At 46.7% G+C, this 13,630-nt stretch overlaps 1 protein-coding gene, 1 long non-coding RNA gene and 1 pseudogene across 2 annotated transcripts; 2 read left to right on the top strand and 1 right to left on the bottom strand.

The window, feature by feature from the left end:
* The first annotated feature begins 1,134 nt into the window (after positions 1 to 1,134).
* LOC136497712 (histone H4) lies at positions 1,135 to 1,724 on the top strand. The gene has a single exon (XM_066493559.1). It carries the CDS (start codon positions 1,209 to 1,211, stop codon positions 1,518 to 1,520), a length of 312 nt encoding a protein of 103 aa, XP_066349656.1. The 5' UTR covers positions 1,135 to 1,208; the 3' UTR covers positions 1,521 to 1,724.
* A 635-nt stretch (positions 1,725 to 2,359) lies between these two features.
* On the bottom strand, positions 2,360 to 6,451 carry LOC136497377 (expansin-A10-like; annotated as a pseudogene).
* A 5,357-nt stretch (positions 6,452 to 11,808) lies between these two features.
* LOC136497381 (uncharacterized) lies at positions 11,809 to 13,087 on the top strand. Its single transcript, XR_010769311.1, has 3 exons — positions 11,809 to 12,243; positions 12,418 to 12,561; positions 12,911 to 13,087. It is a non-coding gene; the product is annotated as an uncharacterized lncRNA (long non-coding RNA).
* Positions 13,088 to 13,630: the final 543 nt, after the last annotated feature.

The raw sequence follows: 13,630 nt of genomic DNA, 5'->3' as shown, positions 1-13,630 counted from the left end.
CTGCTCGCGTCTGCCATGGAGTCGATGTCTGGGCTAGGGCAACGACGGTCGGGGAAGACGGCTGGCGGCGCAGTGCAGTGGTCGCGGTGACGCAGTCCGGTGGCGGCGCGGCTGGTGGCTTCCCGTCACTAGTTGCGCGCCCTCTAGATCGGGTTTAGAGTTTGTCGGTGGGAAGCTCGGCTCAGGCGAACCTCGTGACTTGAGCCGCCGGTCCCCACCTCTATTTATTGCGCAGTGTGACAGGGGCCCTCCAGTCATAGTGGGCTGGACGCCCCCGATCAGGACACGGATCAAAGGCCCAACTGAGCCGTTGGACCCAGTTTGGGATTAGAGATCAACCTAACAATCTCCTCATTGATCTCCTACCATAGTGGGCTGTCGCTGTACCAACAATACAAGATATTATGGTGCCAGCACCTATTGTTATTCCGCCTGTGCCAGCACCACGTTGTGTAAGCAAAATGTAGCGTTTCTTGTAACCCGGCCGTCTGAAAGGCAGTCTTCTTGTAAATCAACGACTCTTTCTTCTTAATATAATGATACACAACGCTCTTGTGTATTCATCACCAAAAAAAGAAAATGCTCTTGCGTATTCGGAAAAAAAACTATCTAAAAGCGTTTAGTAGTGAGCCAACCCTATGTTCATGATAATTTGTGATTAAACACATGTTTGTTTGGTCATAAGGGGAACTGAATCAAATTAACTGAAAATCGGTTTTCGATAAAATTTAGGAGCCGTTCGCGTTCGGTCTCGATTCAGGTGTTTAGGAGCCGTTCGATAGAACTAACATGTTGCCCACTTTGCCGAATTCTACTCCTCTAGTCTGGCCCAGTTCTGTCGGTCCACGAGCTTGTCTTCTTTACATCGCTTTGGTCCAGTCCAGCCCAAAATCCTCTGCTCTCTTCTCGGATCCCAGCGCCATCCCAACATTTCCCCACGACGCTCCCCGCCACGTCACCGATCCGTGCCAACATCCCCCGCCGCATCCCTCCCCTCTGATCCCAATCCAACGCGCCAGCTCCACCGTCCCACGGATCGACCCAAACCACCTCCCGCCCGCACTCCTCAAAACTTTCGCGTTCCCTCCCAAACCCCACCGATAAATACCCCTCCCACCCCAAATCCGCAACCACGCACTCAATTCCTCTTCCTCGCATCCTCCTGATCCGCACTCCAAGTTCCAGCTGCGCAGCTCTCGGTTTCGGCGATGTCGGGGCGCGGCAAGGGCGGCAAGGGGTTGGGCAAGGGTGGCGCCAAGCGCCACCGCAAGGTGCTGCGCGACAACATCCAGGGCATCACCAAGCCGGCGATCCGGAGGCTGGCGAGGAGGGGCGGCGTCAAGCGCATCTCCGGGCTCATCTACGAGGAGACCCGCGGCGTGCTCAAGATCTTCCTCGAGAACGTCATCCGCGACGCCGTCACCTACACCGAGCACGCCCGCCGCAAGACCGTCACCGCCATGGACGTCGTCTACGCGCTCAAGCGCCAGGGCCGCACCCTCTACGGCTTCGGCGGCTAGGTCGGTTCCTCATCTGGCGGCCAACTGCATGTGGTGGCGGCGGCGGTCGTGTTGTGTACCTAGTCTAGTGTAGTCTGTGCTCTCTTTATCGGTGCTGTATTCTGTGGTGATTGTGTTCTATCTACGCTTCGGGTGTTTTCTAGTCCATTTCCTGTAACATCTAGTTGACATTATCAATGGAAAAACCCTCGGTTCTAGCCTCAATATTTCTAGTTCTGTGTTTTGTTCAGTTTCAGGATTCTTCGTCTGAGATGTATACAGTGCTGCTCATGCTCCTATAGATCTATGATGTGTTGGATTGCAATTTTTATTCTGTTCAGAGAGCTGCAAGGATTCTCTGTATGATGCATTAAAAGTTTTGCGATTGCTTGGGTCTCTTCGTTTGGGTTGGTGAATGTTTGTCTCAAATCTCTGCTTGTTGTTTCAGGCTCCGCTTCAGTTTGGGCAATTTGCTATTTGCTTCTTTGCCTTACAATTTGCCTGTTTCATGCTTTTGTTTTCTTAGTTAATTGATAATGGGCGCACCCCTGTAATACAGCACTGCCCTGTACTCAATAACATCATTTGAGTCAGCAAAGAAACCATGAAGCCAATGTAAAATAATGAGTATGGTGGTGAGCGGCAAACTGAAAACTGATAATGGAAGAATGGATTCTCCTCATGATTCCATCTGCAAGGTTGGATCTGTAATGAGAAAATGAGTGCCTGGATTTGGTAATATGTTTCATGTATTCTACATTCTCTAAAGACCAGTGTCAGAGTTTAGCATAAGCTGACATTGTGAGTGGTAAACAAAATGAAACAGAGAAACGAGTTGCAGTTGCTGCCCTTGTTGCAAGTACAGAAATGCAGACACTTTATCATTGCTTGCCAGGTAAAATATTGCAATACAACGGAGACATCCAAATTCGGCCTTCTATTTTGAATGATACATCAAGCCTCTTTAGAACAACTATCTGAGGGTGATGAAGGGTACATGAAAAAGCATTTATGAGCCAGAGTAACTATCTGAGGCCCTGCACTAAGTAATTTTCTCCTAATAATGATATTCCTTGTTCTGCAGAGGAATATACACCACAGCCCAACTCGTAGGATCAGAACAAAAATGAGAAACTGTAAGCTGATCTTGTGGCACTCATTCTCTACAGAAGAAACTGCTTCCCCGTGTATGTCTTGCCATACTCCCAATCCTTGGGCACCACGTTGAAACTGGTCAGTGTCTTGCCATCGCTTGAGCTGAGCTCAAATGACAGGGGTTGTCCCCTCATGTCACAGTTGATGTGCCACACCTGGCCCCAATTGCGGCCCATCGAGAGCCATCCTAACTCTGTTCCTTTGATCTTCACAGATCTAACATCACCCGCGCCACCAACATTGCTGATTAGGACTGTAAAGAAGAAGTGCTGACCGTTGACAGAGAATCTGACACCACCTTCACGGAGGCACTTAACACTGCAAACAAGCAAGGAAACATGTCAATGTAAGCTCAGTCTGACATCAGTCGCTATTGCGTTCTTTTTAACATGTTATATACAGCTTTTGTTAGCTGTATCCTATATTAAAATATGTTGCAGGGTTAAAGAACAGTTGGATATAAGTGTATATTTGTATGGAAACACTGTTAGTGTTTTGGGAATAAAAGTCTGAAACAACTTAAGGACACAACAGTGTGGATGATTTCAGCCATATATCCTCAGGCCTATTGTCCTCTGAAATATAGATCATTCAGGAAATAAATTTGATAGCAGCATATTTTATCAATAAGCCAAGTAGGAAATCATAGCAACATGTACCTTACACTGCAGAGTGTCAACTTAGATTCACATAATGTTGATTGAACATTAATAGAATATTTGTAAAGGTATTGGGCAGCACATATAAGTAAATTCATAAAATTATTTTCTCAATGGCGCTGAAATATCAGATTAGTACTTCACTAATTTATGAATGCATGTGCCCCCGTTCGGCTTGCCGAAACTTGGCTGAAAAACACTGTTCTGGCTGAATTATTATCAGAGAAAACACTGTTCCGGCTGAAAAAACAAACCGAACCAGCCGTTTTCTAGGTAAGCCGAACAGGCCCGACTGGCACTAATACGAACAGTCATCTTTCAGACAGTGTTTGTAGGACTGAAAAGGACGTACCAAGTGCCAATCATCATAAAATGTTACCACAAACACAGAAAGCAAGGTTAAGGACAACTACAAGTAGCACAGCAGTATACTAATTCACAGGCTGGCTTTGGAATTACGGCCTTGTTTAGATGCCATCCAAATTCCAAGTTTTTTCACTCCATCACATCAATTTTTAGCCGCTTGCATGGAGTATTAAATGTAGCTAAAAAAAATAACTAATTGCACAGTTTAGTTCGAAATCACGAGATGAATCTTTTAAGCCTAGTTGGTCCACGATTGGACAATATTTATCAAATAAGACGAAAGTGCTACTATTCATCGGTTTGAAATTTTTTCGCAATCTAAACGAGGCCTACTTAGCACTAAAGGGACATCCCATGTAGCCATGTTCCCAAGGAAGCAAATGAACTGTGCGTTGTTTTTTTATATAATAAAACTGTGGGTTGTTAAATGCCTGTGCAAAGGTGCAGATGTTGTTGACACATTTCTTTCTGGCTACCATGATAGTTATGCCACTCCTCAGAGGCAACCAATTGAAAATAATATTTCTCACATAATGCTGCTCAGAATTATCAGAATTCTGAAGTTTTGACTTAGGCTGTGTTAGTTAGCGAATTTTGGAAATTTGGCTACTGTAGCACTTTCGTTTTTATTTGACAATTAGTGTTCAATCATGTACTAATTAGGCTCAAAACGTTCGTCTCGCAATTTCCAACCAAACTGTGCAATTAGTTTTTTTTCATCTACATTTAATGCTTCATGCACGTATCGCAAGATTCGATGCGATGGCTACTGTAGTACCTTTTGGAAAACTTTTTGGGAACTAAACAAGCACTTAGATTTGGCGAAACGGAAAAAGTGTACTTAACCCCCCACCTTTCATACTTGGTCTACTTCAACCCCCAACTATGAAACCATTTGTTTTACCCCATGAACTTTCTAAAACCGTCTATTTTACCCCCTGGGTGGTTTTCAGCGGCGGCTTTGCTACAGTAACATCAGGTCTGCTAAAAAAATTAGATTTTCCAATTAATCTAAGGCTAAAAAAAAATTCAATTACAAACAAAATTAGATTTTCCAATTAATCTAAGGCTAAAAAAAAAATTGTACTAAAGCATACCGTATTATATATTCACTGTGTAGATCTACTCACGTGGAGTCCAATAAAATTAGATTTTTCTATGATTTTTAAAAAAATTACCGGAAAAAGGTGAAAATCCAAAACAGCAGGCACTGTAGCAATCTGATGTTACTGTAGCAGACCCGCTGTTACTGTAGCAAGCCGACCGTCCTAGGGAGAAGCCGCCGCTGAAACCCAGAGACTAGCTCAGCTATGAGCATTTGTTTTATGTTTTTGAATTTGGTGTGTTGGTGCAACTCATCCTACTGATTCTACGTTCTAATGACCACTCAACTGGTCAAGAAACATAGCACGAAAGAACGAAGAAGGATTTGGGATGGCAACCACTGGGCACCACAAATGTTGTTATCACTGGTGACATATAAGTAAGCTCTATTTTAACCCAACCTAGAAATTTCACAGCCCTGGATCAGAAGTAGAGCAATTAAATAGATCTCTAATACTCATGCACACTACCATGTACTGAGTAAACTTTTGTTTCGAGGGACCATGTAATTTTGTTGATAGCCAAAACCCAAAGGGTCATGCTAACTGATGTATCTGGCTCTGGTTGAAACAGCTCAAACAAGTTACAACACAAAGAGGGTCCACTTCCACTCCCACCTCTACACTTTCCTCACCAGCGGACACTAGCAATTCAGCTTTTCTTGGGTTCCACACTGCGCTAACCAACACAATTCTAGGTCAGCAAGCGCTTTCACAGTTTCACACAAAGTGGATTACGGGGGGGGAAAAATCTCAGATCTAGCAGCAGCAAAAGAAGCAGTGGCACGTACCGGCGGTACTGGATGGGCATGATGCCGGCCTTCCAGAGCGCAATCTTCTCAAACGACTGGATGGGGAGGAGGAAATGGTGGTTGGGCGGGTTGCAGTGGCCGCCGGCGTCGGCGGGGAGGCCGTAGTTTGGGGCGCAGAAGTTGGTGGCCGTGACGACGATGGAGGTGCCGGGGAGGCAGTACTTGAGATCCTCGACGCACTTGACCTCGTAGCAGCCGCCGCACGCCGCGCCGCGCTCGAACAGCGCCGTGCTCAGCCCCACCGTCGCCAATCCCGTACCCGTGCTTCCCCAGATCCCCGAACCCGCACGCCCCACCTGCACGCCGCATAGCAGAGCAAAGAATTAGGTAGGAACAAAAGCTTATACGGGTAGCACCATGCGGCCGGAATCAATCAAGAATCGTACGGACGCACAATTCCGGTAACCGAACGTGCGGTTCGGGGGAAAAATTCGTTCCAGGGGCACCCTGAAGGAGAAATCTTTATGCGGGCTTGCAGCATTGATACGACGAATTAAAGATGCCCAAGGACGGCTGGCAGAATTGCGGTTGATGGGGGTGAACAATGAATGAGGCAGGCAAGTTTGGAAGCGTACCGATGGCGTCTTCGGGGTCGGCGGCGTAGTAGGATGCCTTGGCGGGGCGCCACTCGGAGAGCGCGGAGGAGCCGTAGGAGGACGGGTGCTGGTGTCCGGTGGAGAGGGCCGGGAGGAGGAGGAGGAGGAAGAGCAGGAGCGGCGGAGCCATGGCTCCCGACTGCTCGCTGCCGGTGCCGGTGCCGGGGCCGGTATGGTATGCCTCGGTGAAGCTGGGGAGTGGGGGAGGAAGGAGTGTGGACTGAGGAGGAACTCAGCAAGTGTGGTGCTTTCAGCTTGGGTACTTTTGCAGGTTTCTGGGGCCTTCCTGCTTTTATAGATGTTTTTAAAGGGTATTTTAGTGGAGAGTTCTTTTGAAGTGCTTAGCCTTTGCATGTTTTTGTTTTCTGTGGATAATAAATAGACTGAATAGTGAGTGGAAAGGAGTTGACGTAGAAAGGAATCAAAAGGCTGGATGGGAGGGAAGGATGCAATGCAGCAATGGTGTTTAACTAATGAACCTAGATTTGTCTATGCTTATTGAAGGGGTGAAACATCAATCAGTTCCCCGTAGACGCGTACAGATGTACTGCGAATTCAGAAAGCCGGGTTCCACAGATTAGCTCTTGTTGAGTTAATTTCAGAACATTTGTTTGTAGAGAAATTTTATTCGTTTATTTACCTTTTGTTGTCGGAAAAATGGACATAACTTTGTTGTGCTGCACAAATCCATTCCAATTTTTTATTAGTTGTCCTTTAGACAGTCGCATTTGAGCATACAGTGCACAGGTACTAGTACCATAGATTGAACACAATACAAAGTCATGAACTCTTATTATAGCTTTACAGAGTGTACTACATATTGTCAAACTGATTTGCTCTTAATGTCATCTAAGGAACAATATTAGGCCAAGAGATTGGCAAACGTTGAGTTATGTCAACCGGAATATGTGACCACTAGACGAATGTAGTTCCTCTTGCGTAACTGCACAGTGTGATACTGTAAATGACAATGGAACTCAAACTCATGCCTAGCGTGTTTGTATGTCAGTGACAACTGACAAGTCACGGTGAAATTACGGCAGAGGATCTCTTTCCACAGAGACAATTGCACAACCTTCACTGTTTCACCTTCACTTCCCTAACGCTCTAATTAGAGGCTTATTTACTGGTACTGGTAAGAACCAGAGGAGGCATGTATAAACCAGGCGCGCACCGGGGAAGGAAGGCCCGGAACTGGAACAAGGGTGCTCTCCCATCCCAGCGACCCACCGGAACATTTTTGATTCCACGGGCCTGCCGCCTGCCTTCTTTCAGGTAGCTTCTGGCCGGGCCATCGATAATGGCGGGGACACACACAGAGGTTGGACTTCCTTCCACAGACCACAGGCGGGCGCCAGCGCCAGTGCGCCACGGCGCTCGTACGCATGTGACGTGGTGTGACCCCTCTCGTTTCTGTCCCCTTGTGACCCTGGGGATTCTCCGTGACGCGCGCATCCAGGCCCTGATTAGGCCCAGGCACGCGGCCATTGCTGCTTCTAAATTTCATGGAGATGGAGCCACTTCGATCTGGACGGATCCGTCGCCGGCTTCGGCTGCGGTCAACTACGGCGATGGCGCGCAGCAAGATCCGCTTCTGTAGGCGAGCAGCAGTGGCTCGACGTATCATGACAAGATACGCCTGCATTTTCCTGAAGATTGGTCAACGTGCCTGTGCTCGCTCCCTCCCGATGTATTTTTTGCATTTGGATATGGGGGCGTCGAATGCCAGAGTGGACTGGGATTTTGCTCCCATGTTATTCACCGCGTGCGACGACTCGGTGTTAAATGTGCATGTGTTGGCGTCGGGCGTCGTACAGGGACGGTGGCTACGGCGTGTCGATCAGTCCATCTATCCTGGGGAATCTATGGAGGTACAGGAACTGTAGGACAATTCTTAACACAAGGAACAGTCATGGAACGAAGCAAACCTGTGCCGTGATCTCATCATCACGTGTCCTGCACCACTCAATGGCTCGTTCGCTGGTGTGAAACTTTGATTAAAACTGACGAAAAAATACTGTTCTGGCTGAATTGTTGTGAGAGAAAAATACTGTTCCGATTAAAAAAAAAATCAAAGGTAAGCCGAACAGAACGAGGCCCTAGAGAGGCACCGGCGCGAATCAAGCGGCGCGCACGGGGAGAGATCATCAAGCAAATGCAGGAGGTGGTGAGCTGAGCTCCACGGATCGAGACGGTCGAGACGTGCCCGGCGGTGCACCCGTGCCTGCCGGCTACGCTAACTTCTTTCGTCCCATAACAAGTGTATTTCTAGAGTTTAATTTTTTTTTCAAAATAAATACACCTCCATACATAAGACAAACTAACTTCACTTGTCTTTTTCTACTTTCTCTTTTTCCAAAGCATAATGATTACACATTTATAAGGGCATATATGTAATTTCTCACTAACATATCTCTTTACCTAAACTCTAGAAGTGCACTTGTTTTGGAACAGAAGAAGTACGTGCGTGCTCCGCCGCGATCTGGCATTCGGCGGCTCGCCTGGCGTGCACTATGCTGGCCGCGGCGCGGTTGTCATGGCAGCAGCCAAAGCGAAAAGCGAATCGTGCCCGTGCGTCGGAGGGCCCCTCACCCTCAGTCCGGGATCAGCCCATTTGTTTTTGCCTGTATGGTAGGCCCTGTTTGGATCAATGGGCTAAACTTTAGCTCATGGCTAAAGATTAGCCCCAAGCCTATGGGCTATTTGATCCAGGGGTTAAAGATTAGCTATGTACCCCACCATAATCTATTTGCCCCTAATTAATACTCATGCACAGGACTTAAAGGGGTAGGTGAGGGTAATATGCGTCTTTTGCCCCACGGGATCACTTTTAATTCTCTTTAGCCCACCTTTTAGGGGCTAATAGAAAAGAAATGGGCTAAAGTTTAACCTTCACTTTTAGCCATCCTATTTAGATCGGTGAGGGCTAAAAGTAACTAAAAGAGGTGGATTAAACTTTAGCTCACGGCTGGGCGGATCGCGCCGCGCAACGGCAAACCCAGCTTAGTTTTCAGGTGGGCTTGAAGCCTAGGCAGGAAACAACGTTGGGCAGCATTTCGGGGGCTTCCATGACAGATCCCGCTAACCCGCTCCCCCAAATCCATTCCAACTGGCGTTCACCAGTTTCCTGTTCATCGAACGATCCAACGGTGCCTCCGAGTCTGACGCACGCGTACAGGCGAACGCTGCATGTTGCTGACATCAGTTTAAAAAAGCAAAAGATTTAATTTCAAATTGCTATAACTTTCAAACGGTGTATCCATTTTCAATCACGTCTGCATCGGTGTGTTTTACGTGACGAAACGAACAAAACTAGATCACACCTGTATATGTTTGGAAAAAAAATTCTAATAGTAAATTATATGCACTAACTTATAGCAAATAACGTATAACATATAACTTATAAAGTTATATAGAATAACTTATCATAATAACTTATGTACACAAGTTGTATAGAATAACTTATATACACTAGTTGTGTTTGGTAACTTTTTGTACATAGGTTGTGTTTTCATAGCTTTTGTGTTTCTAAGTTTTGGTATAAGTTTTTTAAGTCAAAGACTAGGGGGAGATCCCCAGAACGTGAAAACTTTTTATAAAATTAAAAGAGGAGGAGGTACTTACAATACAAAATTAACTAAAAGTATCTAACCAAAAGCAGAAGGATGACCTAAGGTCCTCCTTGAATCTAACCGATTGAAGTAAACATTGATTCTTAAAATTACAAAGCCAAATGGATCTACTTGGCTGTCTCCTCTGAAAGATCTTATCATTCCTTAGCTTCCACAGTTCCCAGACTGCAATTAGAGTGGCTTCTGTGAAGAAATCCATATTGTGAACTTGCCTTGCCGTGCTGAATCTGTCCATAAGATCCATGGACATGTCCCAGTTAATATGAATTGATTGCCAACAGTCCAAAGCGAAGGGACGGGTGAAGAACAGATGCTCGATGGTTTCTTCCTCTCCTGAGCCACACATCACACATAGATCATCATCATGTATGTTCAAATGACGCCGACGGAGCATTGACTTCATGTTTAGACGGTCCACCAGTATGAGCCATGCAAAAAACTTTACCCTCGGAGTGCAGCATGATTTCCAAACTTCCTTGAAAATCTGGTGGGCTTCCACGTTACTAAAGATGTATGTATAAAAACGTCGTGACGTGTAGGCATTCTCCCAGATGGGTGACCACTGATCTTGGATGTCTGCTGCGTAGGGTAGAACCTGCAAATGATTCTGCAGGTCATCAAGCTCCTCCAAATCCTGTTGTGATAGAGGTAGTATAAATAAGGTGTCCAGATCTTGTGCCTGCATAACTTCGTAAACTGATATGGTATTTGATCTTGCAAAGGAGGCAAGCCTCGGGTATGTGTGCGCCAAGATGGAATCTGTCCATAAATCTTCCCAGAATCATACTGTCGATCCATCTCCAATGGTGCATTTGGTTATACCCCAATAGATGGTGTTTAGCCTGAATACATCCTTCCACCAGAAGGAGTCAACTTCTCTCGCTGCATGTGGTACTTTGGCCGTGTAATATCTAAATCAGATGAGTTGCACCCAAGAGACATCAGCCTTATTGTAGAACTTATCGAGATGCTTCATGAGCAAAGCATCATTCTGTAGGCGGAGGTTGATGACTCCTAGCCCTCCTTTTTCTTTTGGCTTCATCACATTTGGCCATGCTACTAGATTTCCACCTATCTTCTGTTCATCATTTTCTCGCCAAAGACATTGTTTTCTAGCCCGCCGATCAATATTCTGTATAACACCCTTCGGCAACTTGATAAGTTTTAGTATAAGTTAAAAACTAATTTGTTCTTTTGTGTATTAATAACTTTGTGTTTGTAAGTTTTGGCATAAGTTATAAGTTAATTCGTTCTTTTGTGTTTATTAACTTTTTATAAATAAGTTATGTTTCATAACTCTTGTGTTTTCTAAGTTTTTCGTGTAAGTTATGTGACATAAGTTATATATTCTAAGTTAGTACACATAAATTGTCTTAGAATGAAATTCTTCGAAACATATATAAGTGGAGTCTAGTTTTGTTCAACTCGTCGCGTAGAACGCACCAGTTCAGACAGAATTAAAAATGGATACACCGTTCATTAGTTATAGCAATTTGAAATAAATCTTTTTTTCAACCATTGGGCTTACATCATAGCCAGAGAAACGAGGAACACGGATGCGCTAGACTGCATGAGAAGTGAAGCGCGCTGCGGGAATGAATTTTTTTCCTTAAACAGAAAGTGACGACTGTCAGATTTTTTATCGCTCCATGCGGGACGAGTGAACGTTCGTGGAATAGTGGCCCCGACCCGCTCCGTCGTATGCTAAGACAGAAATGTTTACAGCCCATAACTAACTTGTCAATTCCATTCCGGTGGCCATTCCGGTTTTGATCTTGGAACTGTATATTCCGATACCGGTGCATTCCGGTGTACCATTCCAGTTTTTATCAATTTATATATTTTTGGAATATACAAGTTTCGAAAATATCAGAAATCACTCACAAGTAATGAAAATAGAAGAACTGCAGCTTGGGCCGGCCTGCTGGTATGTATTGGGCTTTTACCCAACTCACCACATGGAACCGACCTCATTCATTCAATTGAATTTAATGTAGCCACACGTCCAGGCTTTAGGAACACTCAACAAGCACCGCCGTCACCTACCTCTAGATCTCCGGTTCCAACCAGCAAGGCAGCCATGAGTGCTGAGTTTCCACATAATAAAAAACTCCGGACGAAAGCTGGCGTGGCCGCGACTACTCGACCAAGGCAGAAAAGCTAGCGGGGTCGGAGTGCTGGAACAAGACTGTCTTCTCGAGCAGTCGTCCATGGTGCCTGGTCGTTCGGCATCAGCGGGGGCGGGAGCGGGAGCGGGAGCGGGAGCGCAAGAACAGGACTCGCGCTGGACCGTCATCCTCCTCCAGGACGGTACCGGTATCGACAAAACTCTCAAATCCCGCCCGGATGGCCGGAATCACCCGGTATCCTGACCGGTACGGGACGCAGCTTCTTCTGTTCCGGTCCGCACGCCGGCACGAGGTATACCGGCCATTCCGGGCGGTACCGGAACGGAATCGATAACTATGACCCATACACCCAACAAGCATGGGCTCGACAACGAGCAAACGTTTTCCCTTCATTTTCCAAGTTCTTTATTTATTGTCCCGAGCCAAGTCTGATCAAATGCCGCTTCAACCGTCGTACTTGCACCAGAATTAGTACAAAGCGCACCATATAGTAGCATTTGACGCCCGCGATCCTGCGGTTGAAGGCGAAAACGATGTGCGGGTTAGGTGTGCATGAGTGGAGCCACATCAGCAGCCTGCTGCTTGACGTGGACAAGCGGGCAGCTCTGAGGCCCTCTGCAGTGTATCGCCTGAGTGCTGCTTCAAGTGGAGAGAGAGTTTTTAAGCACCACCTCTCACACTGCAGGGAGTGCTGCCAACGCCAGAAAATTAGGGAGCGAAGCAAGTACGTGCGTCGGTGCCCAAACCGTCGAAAGAAGTATTTTATTCATTGCAGATTGATTCTCTCGTGTAGTGCCACATGCAGCATACGTAGTTGTGCTATTGTTTATTGCTTGTGGGATCCACTAAGAACAGTAGGAAGTGAAGCTACACACTGCAGGAAGGAACTGAACGAAGATCGCTGTGAGTCGGCAGAAACGAACAGTATTAGGCAACACTCACGCTGTGGAAGGCCTGAGCCACGCATCTGCTCCTCGTTGCGATTACTCATGGACTCATTGCTCCCCGCAGGCCAGGCCGTATTTTTAGCTTGCCGCTGGCGCCTTGATGCCTCGCTGATCTGGCACGCACGGCGGGGGGCTCCTCGGCCGACCGACCATCCGTGTGGTGCCTCCACGGGGACACTGATGGTAACTCACAAGCAACCCTCCCTTTCATACAAAAGAAAGAAGACCGACGTTGTTATCACGTTACATGCAAGCCTTTTCGTCTCCATATGGTACAACGTTTTCAATAAAACACAATCCGAGCATTCGCAGCTGACACGAACGTTTTATTTATTTTATTTAGCAAGCAAGAGATCTGATGGCAAAATTGTCAGCAAGGGCAGCTGCTGGCCTGCTGCAGCGTGCAGGACGGGCCGGGGCTGGTCGGCACGCCAGGGCCCAGAGTGAGGAGGACCAGCAGCAGCAGCAGCAGCAGAACGGATGTGGAGGCCTTATCCTCTCCGGCCGATCCGACAGGAAAAAGAAAACGGAGGACGACAGTGTCGCTCGCCGTAGAACGGATGAGAACGAGATGGACTGCTGTAGATAATACCACACTTTTCCTTCTTTTTTTTTGGTCCCGCGAGCTGACTGACGGGTTCGTTTATCTTCTCCCGCGCGCATCTCCCGCTACCCGTCGTCATTCTTATCCGCCTGCCCCCGCCCTCCGCCACCGCTACCTTTATAGCTCTG

This window comes from Miscanthus floridulus, chromosome 12 (assembly GCF_019320115.1).
Source record: "Miscanthus floridulus cultivar M001 chromosome 12, ASM1932011v1, whole genome shotgun sequence".
In the NCBI taxonomy this organism is placed as follows: Eukaryota; Viridiplantae; Streptophyta; class Magnoliopsida; order Poales; family Poaceae; genus Miscanthus; species Miscanthus floridulus.
This window is presented reverse-complemented; position numbering and strand designations above follow the sequence as displayed.